At 39.0% G+C, this 15,252-nt stretch overlaps 1 protein-coding gene across 4 annotated transcripts in view; it reads right to left on the bottom strand.

Annotated features, from left to right (window-relative positions):
- The window catches only part of inpp4b (inositol polyphosphate-4-phosphatase type II B), a 196,599-nt gene that overhangs the window by 33,494 nt on the left and 147,853 nt on the right, over window positions 1-15,252 (bottom strand). For all 4 annotated transcript variants that reach the window (XM_008419948.3, XM_017306762.2, XM_017306767.2 and 1 more), the window contains 2 exons: window positions 14,998-15,106; window positions 3,599-3,782 (listed from right to left, as the gene is read on the bottom strand). In XM_008419948.3, the coding sequence (XP_008418170.2) occupies window positions 3,599-3,782; window positions 14,998-15,106 (293 nt within the window). The remainder of the gene's footprint in view (window positions 1-3,598; window positions 3,783-14,997; window positions 15,107-15,252) is intronic.

The following is a 15,252-nucleotide window of genomic DNA, read 5'->3' as shown; positions in this document are numbered from 1 at the left end:
TCACCCTCAATGATTTCCCCCTGAAGGATGAGCGCATTTGGGCTCTTAAAAATAGAACTCGCTCACTTCTCTTCTGCTCACTTTGTTTTAGAAACAGGAATGAAACCGGTCAGATCTCAGCTACCTCTTAAGACGGTATATTTCCACATATGTAGATGGATACAGATCAAATCCCACTGGTTCTCTTTTTTTCTTTTTAAAGCAGCAAACCAGGAACATGATAACGTTCCAAGGACACAGCTGAAGGCAGGGAAGATTAGTCCGTTCACTGTGATTATCATCAGCGTGACATTATTATTATTATCATCATCAACACAATCATTATTATATAAAGACAAGAAACTTTTTTTTATACCCAGAGCTAATCAAGAAGTAGAAAGGCACTGACTTACTGGAAACAGTGAATAAGGATAGTCAAGGCAAACCTTGGAAAGATCTTGGAAAGAAATTGTTTCACTCTAAATGCTGCGTTCCTGATTTAGACAAATCTGTATGCTGCTATTTAATTTAAAAAAAAATTATTAAAACAGTTAACGGTCTTAATGCAAAACAACACTATAATACAAGTAGTTGCTCGTTCTGAAATGAGACGAAATGATTAGAAGCTGAGACGAGGCAAGCAGCGGTGAATACCAACTCACAGCAATAAAAACAACCAAACACCTTACAGCTACTAAAGGTGTAAAATGCAAATAAGTATACAAACACTAACAGAAAAACATAATATGTTCCAGTAGAATAAACAGTCTGATCTCTAGAGGAATAAAATTACTTGGGTAAAAGCAATAATGATAAACTAATGAATTAAAAACACAGATGGTCACATAACGGAAAGACACCTCAGCGCCGGGAAAACCCATTTCAACTGAAATATGGCGGAGTCATGATCTGGGGTTAGTTTGCTTCAGATGGAGCAAGACACAAGTTAAAATAATATCCAAGTCCAGATGTGGGATTCTGACAAGAAGACTGAATCTAAAGGTGCTTTAATAGTGTTTTTAAGTCATATTTTGGAGAATTGTATCCATAAACTATGAATTTTGTAGGAATTTCTGAATTAAGGTTTGTACTGCCAATATTGTGGAAATGACTTCACATTTTTTGCTTGCATTCAGTCTACAGGCACTGGATTGGGTTTGTATTGTTCAAGATATAGACAAGATATAGACGGGTTTATCTGAGAAAATCTGGGCAGTTTCATGAGGAATTACAAGGTTTACATTTTTTGAAGATTTGGTTTGATGCCATCCATTTTCAAAATGCATCGTAATGGCCAAACCTTTCAGGAGTCTGTGCTGGACTTAGAACCCGTTGATAACTGCTTGCAGTTCTAGTTGCTTCAGAGTTTGCACAATACAGATATTTAGCCTCAACAGGTGTTTTTGCTGGACAGCCTCAAAATGCTACCAAACTAGCTTAATGTTTTAGGTGGAATCTCAGAAGACTCTGCCTAACATCATCGTTTGTATGTAAAGACATGTCAGACTCAGCACACAGCTGCAAAAAACAGCCTTAAAAAACTAATGTCTTGTGCCTGCTGATGGTAGCTTCATGCAAAGCAGTTTGCTGAAGTGCTAGGCTAATGTTAGCGTGTTGAATCCTTTAATCTCCATGGCAACCATCCAGCTGCGTTTTGCCCGAGCTGTGCCTCAAAGGAGCCGTGCCTTCGAGGCACAGATCCTCCTCAGAGCTGCAGTGTTCAGGCTTCTGCCTCACAGAGCAGCTCTCCTACTCAGCTCCTTCAGACTAGCAGCAGCAGTTGGAAAACACCTGGTGGAACTGTGCGTATGCTGAGCTCATTATAGGAGCTACTTCTCAGTGTAACGCTGGTAAAAACGATGCTAAAGGTTTAATAAAAGAGCAATGTTGAGATGACTTCCTCAAAGTGGAGTTTCAAACAGAGCAGGAGTTTTTAAAGAGACAGAGGCTCAATTTCAAAGCAGTATAATATGAAGTCAAATTCCTTTTAAGTCACATTTGATATACAGAGCAAGTGAAGGTAACACGGTTGAGTTGATTATGCTATAAAATGATGCAGAAAAACACCGCCCCTTTAAGCAAAGCACATAATTAAGTTCAAAGCAATTTTCATTTTCCCACCACTCAACATAAATAGAAACCTTTATGACATTTATGAGACTCCTTTCACAAGAACATGGTGGAACTTTTATACTTGTTGTTGATTCATGGACTTTACAAGAAACAAGTAAAACCTGTAAGCTTTGAATTTCTCTCCATCAACTCTCAGTGAAAGATTTAATTAAAATCAATCGGTTGTATATTTGACCACCTAACAGGAAACAAAAACCCGTATCTGTGGTTCATTAAAACATTCCAGACTTTACATGTTTACAAAGCTGCACCACTCAAAGTCTCTGCACACTGTTTCAGGCATGTGTCTGCATAAAAATGTTTGTGTGCTGCTCCTTCATCATGGACTTTGGGATTTGAAGAGAGAAAGAGAGAAAGAGAGATGTCATCATCAGCTTTCTGACAAGCACACAAACCCGTTCACACTCCCACCTCCCGCTGCTTCACACACAAACACCGACAAACCCAGCTTGAGATTTTAATCAGCGCGCGGCCCTCCTTGTGCTGACCAGGCCAGGGGCTTGCTCGGCCAGCGTGTGCGTGTCTAATCAAGGATGAGAGGAAGCGGTGACAGAGCGAATGTACCAATTAAGGAGGCTGATTGGGCTCTGTTCCACTGTGGCACAAACAATCTCTCCCACAACAGATTGCAATCTGACAGCACCAGATGTAATTCATTAATTATACTGATAAAAATGCTCTAGCTCCATAAGCCACCATACCGCACATGCATTTGTTTCGTTTTTTTTGTTTGTTTTTTTGTTTTTGTTGGGAGATCGGCTATTAAACTGAAATATTAAAAATCGTTTGTGAAAACTTTACATTTTTGGGTATCTTATTTAAAAAAAACAAAAAACATTTTAATTGTGTTTTTAGGTCACATTTTGGGGATTTTATCCATAAGCTATGCATTTCATAGGAATTTCTAAATTCAGGTTTGTTCTTCCAAGATGGCATTTATTCATGTTTTGGTTGCATTCAGTCTAAGGGCTTCGGATCGGGTTTGTGTTACTATAGACAGGGTTATCTGAGATCATTTGTGAAGTTTAATGAGAAATCACAGATTAAAAAAAAAAAAGTCAATATCATCCATTGGCAAAATACATTGCAGTGGCCAAACCTTTCAGGAGTCAGCGCTGTCCTACAAATTCCCAACTTGTTCTTTTACCTAAGATTTCTGTTAAACAGGAACTAAAATAATTATTCATGGAAACTTTTACATTTTTGGGTGTCTTCTTGTCAACACAAACTGTTGGTAGAAAAGTGTAGCTTGTATAAAATCCCTTCGTGGGCCTCCAGTGAAACGGCTTGCACCAACATAATCCACATTTAAACACCGCCACTAAAATGAATGTTAACAGATTTTAATAAAGAGGTATGAATGCAAATAAATTTTGACAAACTTAATCTCAAGAGTTTGTCTGCTGCTGTGGATTGGGATGGAGAGCAATGAAGAGGTCGCTGAGACGCAGGTGAAGGAAGATGAGAGATTTAGCTGCTGGCTCACCTTGTCGGAAAGGCTCTTGAGTGCATCCTTGAGTCCAGAGGAGGAGTGTTCAAGGGCGGCCTGGAGGAGCTGGTCAGCCAAGCTGGTGATGAGGGGCTGGAGGAGACTCACGGTGCTGAGTACCTCCTGAGCTTTGGCTGTGTGCTGAGGGGAGTAGTAGATACACTGGTAGGCAGTGCTAAAGCTGAGATACAAGAAGAGAAAAAAAAGCACAAAAAATTAATATTTGAACTACAGCTGCATGGCTATGAACTGAAAAAAACGTTATCTTTGGAAAGATGTATGATATTAGCCCGATTTTTAAATTAAGTCTGATGCGATGTAAGATTTAAAGTCGTGAGAAATTAGGACTCCCCATTAAATATGTATTTCTTTATTAGGAAGAGCTCATATGTTGACGTTTAATTATTTGATAGCACTTAAAGAACAAAAGTTAGCCTTCTGCCACTTGATATGTAAAAGTTTTTCAGCTGAGGAAAAACTAAAGACGTGCTGCCAATAACAGGCTAAAATAACTGTTAATTTTATTTGGCTACAGTGTTCTATAGTTAGTTTTTATTTGATATTGTGAAATAGGTGCTATTTTGCACTAAGTGGGAAGCTAGGTATTATTGGCATAAAATAAATACAGGTAATAATAAGAACAAGTTTACGTGAGGCACTTACTTTTGCCAGTCTGATATTTTTCTAAAGACAGTTTCTCCAACTCCACACTCTTTAGCTGTGACATGGTTTTTCTTTATATTATCTTTATTTCCAGCCTGTTTCAACCCGGCAGCATCACAGTGAAGTCGGTATCTGGGCTTTGACTCCATTTCCCAATGCTCAGCCAGCGTTTGATGGATTAACTGGTATGTTTTGGATAACTGTCATACTGCAGTGTTCAGTTAAGTTCAGCTTTATTTAATTATTTATTTTTATTTTTCGTCCTTCAGTTCCTTCTGATACATGGTGTATTCATGGTGGATTCTATGGTTCAGGCAGATCCTGCAGCAAAATATCATCCCAAACCACAACACTTCCACCTCCATATCTCCCAGCTGGAGTTCAATTCTTTTAATTTGATTTGTGTAGAAAACATTACATTTCATCTGTCCAAAGAACAGATGAAATCTGCTTTCTGTCTGGCAGTCTATCGTCAGGTCAAATGTTTTTTCTTAGAGAACAATACTTTGTCCTCTCAAACTTGGGCAGACTGTTTCTGATTTTACAGGCATCATGCTAAAATTAGCAAGAGCCTGCTGAAGGTCCTGTGATCACAATTTCGGGTTTTTGGAGACCAGGAATGTTGGTAGTTGTTTTGAATGTCCCGTATTTGCTAGACTGTTTTCCAGACAGTGGAAAGAATGATTTAAAATTGCTTTGAGTTCTCCCTTAATCCCTTTTGTCTCTTGGAAAAACACAATTACAGTGTCGTAATTATTTAACGTTACATTTCTTGCTCCCATGTTGGCTTGCAACACACAGTGAGCACTCAAAACTTGTAAAAACATTTAAATATTTCCTCCATTCCAAGTGAGACAAAAGAAGGAACAGAATAATTTGTCATGCAAGAGATTTTCCTTTTTCAACAATTATTCAGGCCGACTTTTCTCAGAGTTTTTCTATTTCTCTTCCAGGCATGACTGTGGTTAGAAGATGTCTGTAGGTGAAAGAAATGCACAGCCGAGCTGTGAAATTACACAGTAAATTGCTTTGAGTTTCACATTTGGTTGTGTTACGGTTCAAAGCAGCTCAAAACAAAATAAAAAATTTATTACTCCAAACACGGATTTTAACATTAACACTAGCAATACTATTTGCATACAAGTTCAATATATAAAAATGTCAAGGTTATCCTTTTTAAACAACACAAACTCTTATCAGTAAAAGGGATATATAATGTCTATAAATACACTTGCTATGTTTAAGTGCTAGAATTACCAATTATAAACTCATTTCTTGAGAAATTGGGATCTTTGTTCTTGAATTAAAAATGTAGGTTGTTGAGCCGAAGGACCAGGGTTGAATTAGGAACTTTAGTTACATGTGTGAGAGGAATTAAATCAGACAGAACTGGGAAACGTTTTTCAGGATGAGCAGATGTGATCTGCAGCCAAGCAGGCGTGAATAAGAATCTGGAGTCAAAGGTCAGCATCTGAGAATGAAAATACAGAATTTTACTTTTAAATTGACATGTAAGGTTTCTAATACCTAAAAAAACAATTTACCCATATTGATCTATTTGAGTTTATTCCATCCAATGGGTAGCAGATTTAGCTTAAATCAAATATCCTACACTACAATTCAAGACAATAATAATGAAACTCAAAATTTTATTACCAATAACATAAATATCTTCACTTAAATGTTAGAGCCATAATTTAATTCTGCATCTAAAAAAAAGTTTTTGTTTCACAAACCAAACTGTGATATGTTAGATTTGCAGTATTCTGCATGACATTAGTCAGTGTTTGTCCATGAAACAGAAAGTAATCCAGTCATAAGATTCAAAGCATAAACAAATGACATCTGGAGCTGCTCAGTGTGTTGGACTCATGTAAACGTCACAGCAACGTGTTTTTTTCTGGATGCATTTTATCATCAGTTTAGAGGAACAGCTTCACAGCCTAAACTGTCAGAGTCGGACCTGCAGTCCAATGCCAGCTCATTTGCATTCCATAAATAATTAATCCCTTTCCAGTCTAATCAAACATCCTCCTCTGCTCACGTTCCTGTGACTTTCAATGAATTTCCTCTTACTTCGTTTTGTCTGATGTGATGTAGAGCGGTGCAGTCATTTGTAACCTCCCCCCCAGGCTCGGTTAAAGTCAACTCCTCCAGGCTTTATGTAGGTCAGAACCCAGAGTCAGATCTAAACCTGGATCCTAAAGTTGGAGCTAAACATTTTGCATGTGAATCTGCCTTTTGAGGAACAGCCTTTACCGTGTGCGTTGATATGCATCAAAATGTTCAAGGTCAAAGTGAATGTTGGCCATGAAATATGTCTTCGGTAAGCTAATTTTAAAATTCTGGCCTTGTCGTTTTGCCTAATGAGGCCCCTGGAGGACGACCACCCAGAAAGTTGAAGGTAATCAAAGCAATTATCGAGTGAAAGCAAAACATGGTGCGGTCACTGACGCAGAAGACCATCTTTTCTACAAGACCACTTCTAATTTACCCATACCTTAAAGCGATTGATTTCCACCAAAGACACCTTCAAAAATGCAAAGAACAGTAAAATCCATTTTACTTTGCTTCATCCCTTGTGTGTTTACACTGATAAAAGACCATAAACGATCTTCCACAGGAGAAAAAAAGCTTCAAAAAGAAGCAAAGGAGAAAGCAGTTGCTGTACTCCGATTCAATAACAGCACTGTTGACTCATAAGTACAAATCCAATCCCATTAGGAAACATATGCAGACGGTAATGAATGCAAGAACCTGCCACCTGATGCTAAAAGGACAGAATTGATCCCTTCCAAGGCTGGCTTTGGCAGGGAAATTTAATTGCCTCATCAGGGTTGTTGTAAGTCCAAACAGGTCAACAAAGATTGCAAAGTGAGCGAAGGCAAAACAGCATAAATCTGTGAATGCAAATTTGATAAGAGGCCAAAGGGGGGTTGCACATTTCATTTGAAGCCTTGGGTATGTTTCCGTCTCCAGCATATCTAAAGGCTTCTGTTCTGTGTGTCACGTTTTTAAACACCGTGCCAAGACAGAAAGCTGCAATATAATCCAGATACAATAACCCTGCAGTAATTATTGCTTATGTAAGAGGTAAATATTTATGTTTTATTGAAGATGTGACAGAGAGACGATTGGACTGCTGAGAAATGTTAGATCCTAGTACCACCGAGCTAAGAGGGAGGACAGTTTTCCCAGAAAACAATATTTATGCTTGCCTGACTCGTCTTAATGTTAAATGATCACCTTTATTTGAGGGTTGTGATAAAAATGAAAATTACATTGAAATTATTCAAAGATTAGAAACAAGAGATGTTTGTTTTTCTTTTTATTTACTCCTGCCTCTGTTCACAATGACTTTGGAAATGACAATGTAATTAGATTTTGTAACATGAATACAAATCATTTATCTAGTCAACTTCTTGTCTGGTTGCTACATGAACAAGACCTCAAAGAGTTATTAGTTTATAGTGGAGAGGTTTAATAAAAACCTCTACAGAGACTCTAATTTGTGACCGATCTGTCATGATTTGTAGTGATAAAGGAACCAAACAGAAGCAGGAGGCAGACACAGCCATGTAGAGAACATGTTCTTGTAGAGAATCCAACATCAGTGGCTCTGAAGGATGTGCTACCTCACACAAACTCGAGGCCCGGGGGCCAAATCCAGGCCGCCATAGTTTCTGATGTGGCCCTCCAGACTCCAGAGGAACGCAGAACCGTCAAGGTAACAGCAGTTTGCTTAAATATTATTTTATCAAACAAATCAAAGCAGATTTTATCACTTACCTGCTAAATTACGTCAATCAGTCCCTCCAGTTTTTCAAAAATAAACAGTTCACATTCATTTATAATTGTGAGTTTATCAAATATTTTCTTCAAAAACTGAGAAAAACATAGGGCTCCCACCTGCAGGGGGCAGTATTTGTTACTTCTACTACACTGCTGCCTCAACCTGACTTGGTATCAAATTACAGTTCAATTGATGTGAAGAGTGAGAAAAAGTCACATTTACCGTCATACATAAGTGCAAATATCGCAAAATTGCAAATATTTCTGAAGTAGCGTTGCAAAATCTGTAATTTCAATTACAAAGAAAAAGAATCACAAAAAGCAATTGTAGAGGATGTAATCACTGAGGAAAATATGTTCAATATTTTTTTTTAATTTAAGAAGTAATTATCAAATGCAGACTGCCATTTCTTAATATTTTTTACAGTTTTTTGTGAGTTTTACATTCTTGCACAATTGATCCTTTTAGAGCATCCTGATGTGAATGTAATCCCAGTATCTTGATTATATTAACCAAAAAATATGTGCTTATTTCTCTCAGTGTAGTTAGGGAGAGTATCTCTAGGAATCCATCACTCCTTTTCATATTTGATGACGTTTTCCAGCTTTCCAAAGGTCTTTATGGTTTCCTGTTTGTTCATTTAAAGAAGCTAAAAAAAATCCTTTACAGCTTCAAAAACAACATTAGAAAAATAAACGAGTGTAGAACGACACTTCATCAGTTTAACTTCAATGCAGGAGGCAGTTGGTACAGATTAAACTGGGGAAACTGGATTCCATCCTCAGTTTAAACACACTGATCAGTAGGTTTGTCTAGAAATAGCACTAAGAGAGCAAAGCGCTGGGCCCAGTGGCCTAATTAAGCAAGTATACATGGCACATGGTTAATTAATAGTGGAGAGGAAATTAATGAAAAGCCAGCGGCCTCCTGCTGATAGCTAGCAGGAATTAAAATGCAGCTGCGTCAGCAGAATTCCCTGCAACCTTTTACATGACGGTCAAAGTCTTCTCTGCCATTTTTTTTTAACAGCTCACTTTAATCAGTGAGCTATATATATATATATATATATATATATATATATATATATATATATATATATATATATATATATATATATATATATATATATATATATATATATATATAGTTTTTACCACTTCCAGGAGGTAAAAACACACGGCTACCTTCAGATGCAACCCCAAGGATCTGATCTCCGTCCAAATCATTTTAACTGTCAACCCTCGTTAGTTCCTGAATCTCTGATCTCGTCGCCATCCGTTAGAAAAAAAAAAGCCAAAGCTGTCCTCAATGATGCAGAAAAAGACAAACCATGATCTGTGACCAGAAAAGCCTCAGGGCTTCTGCCAGCTACCTTCTCCTTCAGTCGCTGACGCCTGGATGTGGTTGACTCAAGAGCAGGCCATGAACTACAAGCTGCTGTCCATCAACATGGGGTCCCAGCCGCTGCCAACGGCCTGGCCCTTTTTTCCTCACAGACGGAGAATCCTGGGAGAAAGTTATTTTGTTGGACAACATGCTGCTCGTCACACTAAATCTGAAATCAGCCCCAGGAGACTGTGTTAAGTTAGGGCTGTGTGGTTTCGACCACTCTCCTTGCCCCAGAAATGTGACATCTGGCTTTGCTGCTTGACACAGATGCCTGGCGAACCAACAGAGCCTCCTTCCTCTCTATCTGTAAAGGAGGACACATTTCAAACAGAAAGTGTCCTACTGATGACCTACTGCACATCTTAAGTAGATGTGCAGCAAGTCCAGGTCGACAAAACAATCATTTTCCTAAAATACATCTATAAGAAAATCTGTTGGATCATAGGTAAGGATGCAAACCAATAATCAACCAACAGTTAATTGTCGATTAATGGTTTGTAAGATTCAAATTAGTTCCAATCGATTAACTAATAACGTCTGATTAGACGGGTCTTTCTCAAACTGTGGCCCTGGACTGCTGCTCTGCAAGGCACTGAATGCAAACGACCATTTATTTGATGTGACGTGAACTCAAAGTGCAATTTCTACACTTAGCTTACCAAAGGATTGTGTTTCAGAATAATAATGGATAAATGACGTAAGGCCAAGGCACTCAAAAAAAGCTGAAGATACTGGTGGAAAGAAAACAACGTCAGGAAAACTTAATGATCAGAAGAATTCATGTCTGCAGGAATAATTTCCAGTTTCTCAGGGCGTGTTGCAGAACTTTTGTTTTTAGAACATTATTACATCCCCAACATCTATAATAAAATAATTATTTATGTCAGAGTGTTTACTAAATGGGTTAAGTTTCCTCAGCCTGAAACACTAGCTAAGACATTTCAGTATCGCAGTGCTGCTGCCATCCAGCAGAGGGCGACGTTGGTCCTCCTTAATCAGAGCTGGATACAGAATTAAAGATGGCAGGCGGATCCCAGAACAGCAGGAAACAGAAATGGTCCGACAGTCCAGTGTGGGTTGAAAACAGCATTTTGTCCAGTTCTGATTAGAAATATGAACATTCAAAAAGCTCCTGAAGTTTCACCTTTATGGCGCTCATTGATGGAGAAGCGCTAAGCTTTCAGCCAAAACTAATTACTGATGTTCTAGGAAGATGATAAAATTCAGCGCTCTTCCTCACTGACAGAACTTTGTACGAACGTCTCTGTTCATGGAGGATTTAGTGTTTCACATATTTTACGTTCATCTCTTATTTTTTGATTCAGCAACACAATAGTTTCCTGCTTTGTTAAATTTTCTAAATATGTCTACGTTCAGTAATGTGAGAACACCACAATCAGTAAGTCTTTAACACAGCTGCACAAAATACTGCAAATGCATTGTGCCATTTTTCTAAAACAAAAATCAGCATATTATGAAAGCTTTAGCCTTTCATGAGCCTTACATATGAAGATAAAGGCTTTAAGTTTCAATCTGCAGCAATGTTTGATACTTTTATTTTGAAATAAGATAGGAATTTGAGATGGCCAGTTGCATAGTGACAGTTGATTATTAAGGATTTTTCATCCGGTTTACCTGCAACACACTTACCTGCCCCAATATTAAGCTAGAAATTGTTTGCGTGGTTAAATTTTGAGTAAAACTGTCTTAATTGTCAGCCTGCAGCAGGGCAAGGACAGCATAGCTATTAGATTATCATTCATTATTCTGTGGAGGGTCTTACTGGAAAACTGAGACCATCTCTGAGAATCTTAAAGTTTATAGTTTGATTAAGGAAGAAAAAGATAAAAATCCTCTTGCATTTCAAACAAGCATTTAGGGAGTAATGCATGCACTGAAGAAAGATAAAAAGAAAAATGTGCAGTTTTTCTTTTTAAAACTGAGGAATACAGCGGTCAGAGATGGAACATATTACACTCTTGTTCTATTGCCAAGTTTGGCCGGCGCAGGTTGTTAATGGCTCCAGAAAGATCCCATTGTCCCCTCTTCTCCTGTCCACAGAACAAAGATGAATGGCTCTTTTATTACCATCCTGGTAACACATCTGTGCTCAGGTTTTCCTTTTTTCCAGTCCCTTCCCATCTTCTATTTCATGATTTAATATCATATCGAACAGCCAAGTCTCACATCTCACCAATTGTTCATTTTTTAATCAAACATAATTAGAAAAGAGTGTATCTTCAAGACGAGGGGGTAGGCTGGGTGAAGTTTAATTATCCTGGAAATGTGTATTTTTGGTAAAACAGGCTGAACTTGTGCTGAATTTTCAGGGAATCTCAGATGGAAATCTCCAGACCGAGCTGCAGTGACACACAGAGTGCCTCACTGAGTGGTTTCTTTAAAACGTAGAGCCTGGGTTCGCTCCCGTTTCTGACCACATTCCAGGTCAAACATGAACTGCACATTGCACAGCGCAGGTCGCAGCCAGTTAGCCAAGTGGAAAATTGGAAAATTTGAGCTACAGTGAGTCATTAGCTAAATCAAATACGAAACAAAAAGCCCCATCTCCCTGGGGAGTTACCTCTGAAGCCTAATCTCTTACGCAAAGTAAATGATTTCACTTCAGTGGTTTCTCAGAAATACGCTAACCTTATCACTGTTCATGCAGGCAGACAGAACTGGCCATCTTCAGCAAATTCACTTCTTTATTTTTTAATCTGCAAAAGCCCCAAACTATTTTCCCATCAGTTTTTTTCCATTTCATGCCCACACTTCACCCCTCTTCATCTTTTCTTTCCCACTCGTTCTGGTGCTGCAAACTCTGTAACTAATTAGATCTGGCATGGTCTGTAATGACTTTGCACTCTATGGGGAGCAATGATGGAGAGAGAAAAAAATCACCTTTTGCTTCTTTAGGCATCATTCAAGTGGCCACATACTGACATGCAGCTCCAACCTCCAACCTCTGAACAAATAAAGCTAAAATCTGCAGCATCTCGCTGATCTGAGGTTTCACAATGCAGGCCTGGCTACACAAGAGTGCAACTTCACTCATAACACTGTTACTACAAAAATGGCCTCGTAACAGTCTTTGTGAAGCTGTCAGTGCTGCTCTCAGAGGGAATAAGAAAAATACAAAGTCGTTTGCTGACAGTAATGATCTGACAACAAAAAATCTTTTTTTCTATTTTGGTCAGTGAACGAATCATTAAGTAGCCGTTTTCTATACGGCATCATCCACATTTATTGACAGATCTACTGGAGATGTGTTTTATATCTTTAAAATAAATTCAGCTTTTACTGCAGCAGCAAAATATCATAGAAGAAAAACAAGATAAATAAATAAAAAATCAACAAAGACGCTGGTGCCATAGTTATTGGGTACTGCAGAGTGTTAGGGTCACTGCGGATTAAAGACAAATAAAGAATGTTTCCAATTCCACAAAAAACTCACGTACTTACAAGATAAAATAAAACTAAAAAAAGTTCATGCAGGATTCACTCGACCCTCCTGGGATCTGTGCATTTGTCAGAAAAAACACAAAGTTTGGAAGCTCTATGGTTTAAGTGGTAACTTTAAGAGATGAGTATCTGGATGTTTCCCTCAGTGAGTCTGGACTCTCAGCATCAACCTGGTTCAGGCAAAGATGCTGAAATTTAGCCCATCTTCACAGCCACGGAAACTTTTTCACCACAGACAGCTGGATCTAGTGGCGCAACTACATATTATTCAGGTGGATGCAAAAACATAGATCGGCGTCCCCCCTCCCCCCGACCGAGGGAAGGAACGTCAGGGTGAAGGAGCGACGCTCACTCAGCCCTCTCACCCCTCTCACCCCCGAGGCGACGATACGTGAAGGGTAAAACTCGCTACATTTACCTCGTTATGTGCGCGAGGTGAAGGAGCGTAAGGCGCGCAGAAGTGTAAGGGAAAACATCATCGGCGCGCCGCCCCCTCCAGACGGGGTTTTGGCGCCCCCTCTGGTGCTGCGCCCCTATGCGTTGCATACTCTGCATACCCACTTTTTGCGCCACTGGCTGGATCAATGCCAACAGCTCCAGACTTTTCAATCAAGTAAAATACAAATCATAGCAGAAAGCTATTTTACTGCAGAGCTCAAACAGGCAAAGCTATGGTGTAACGTAATCTCAGCTCTGATCATGAATCATTAATGATCTGACAGAGAGTAGTTAGAATAAAGTGAATTAATGATTTAACAATCCAACTGTCAATGGATTTATTCCTCACAAATACTGGGCTTGACATTTGAAGTGGAAAAAAAAGAAATCAGTGATACCTCATGCTTTTATGTTTTTATCAGTACTTATTTTTACTTTCAGTGCCTAAGGTCCGAATTGAACTTGGAAAGAAATCTTTAGTTTTCTGCTCCGTCTTCTTGGAACCAGTCGTAGAAATACATGAATCTAAAAGTCTCTCTAAATGTTTTTACGGTTCTTCTTACTGACTTTATCATTTACGTATCATCTGTGTGTAAATGTTTTAACTGGGGAATCTTTTAATTAATTTATTTATCACAGAGTTAATTTTTTCTGGGGCTGCACAGTGGCGCAGTTGGTAGAGCTGTTGCCTTGCAGCAAAAGGTTCTGGGTTTGATTCCCGGCCCCGGTCTTTCTGCATGGAGTTTGCATGTTCTCCCTGTGCATGCGTGAGTTTTCTCCAGGTACTCCGGTTGTGTGTGTGTGTGTGTATGGTTGTTTGTCCTGTGCGTCTCTGTGTTGCCCTGCGACAGACTGGCGACCTGTCCAGGGTGACCCCGCCCTTCGCCCGGAACGTTAGCTGGAGATGGGCACCAGCAACCCTCCCGACCCCACCAAGGGACAAGGGTGTAAAGAAAATGGATGGACAGAGTTAATTTTTTCTGATTTGTTGTGGATGTGCTGTAACCTCTGAGTGCCGCTGCCAGTTTTGGCCAAGATTCTTTCATAAAATAGATTTTTAATCTTAAAAGGGAGGAAATTCAAAACAAAAATTGTACGGATTGCTTGAAGAAAAAGTGTCAAAATCTGTGTTGCTGAATACAGCAGCTGTTACTGTGAACTTCTGTCATGTTTCTCCAATAATAACAACACAATTTCTCTTCATAAACTAATTTTTTTTCTGGCAACCAGCCTGAATCCAGCAGTGAGTCCATGTTGTCCGCTGACCTTCATGATCTGTGGCTCTTCGATGAGAGAAGCTAACGCGGCTGATAAAGCTGAAAAATGCTTGGCGGGGAAAAGAGCAGGTGGAGGGGACATCCTAACTCTCCAAACCTTTTCCATCAAGCCTGTTGCCTCTGGTCAAATTAACCTGTCAAATCCTGCGGAGCTCAAGTCTAATTTCAACAAGAATTGGAGCTAAGTAACTGGCTCAGACCTCACAAATCAAGTCCATGGGGCAGAAACAAATTTCCTGTCAGTTTTAATTAAGAAGTTAAAATCTGATTCTTAATAAAAGCCTTTTTCATCAGAATGCTGCTTCAATTAATTCACCCACACTTTCCTTAAATACATCCCTCCTTAAGGGAAATGTTTTTTTTTTTTTTTTTACCTCTTCTTCTCTGCTTCATATCGGCTCAGGAGACGCTGCAGGCCTCCACACTTAAAGCCCTGGAAGTGGGCTGCTGGAGCACCGACAGTGATAATGTCATACAAAGCATCTGGAAAGAGGGAAAAATATATTTTAGTTTGCTGAATTTAAAATATGGAGACAGATAACTAAAATGCAGGAGGCTCCTGAGGGGCTTGAAAGGAAAAAAAAACACAGGAATATAGCAGAGAAAATTTCAAATCTAAACTCAAATTG

The sequence above is a fragment of the Poecilia reticulata genome, chromosome 1 (assembly GCF_904066995.2).
Source record: "Poecilia reticulata chromosome 1, P_reticulata-male-v2, whole genome shotgun sequence".
NCBI classification, from domain to species: Eukaryota; Metazoa; Chordata; class Actinopteri; order Cyprinodontiformes; family Poeciliidae; genus Poecilia; species Poecilia reticulata.
This window is presented reverse-complemented; position numbering and strand designations above follow the sequence as displayed.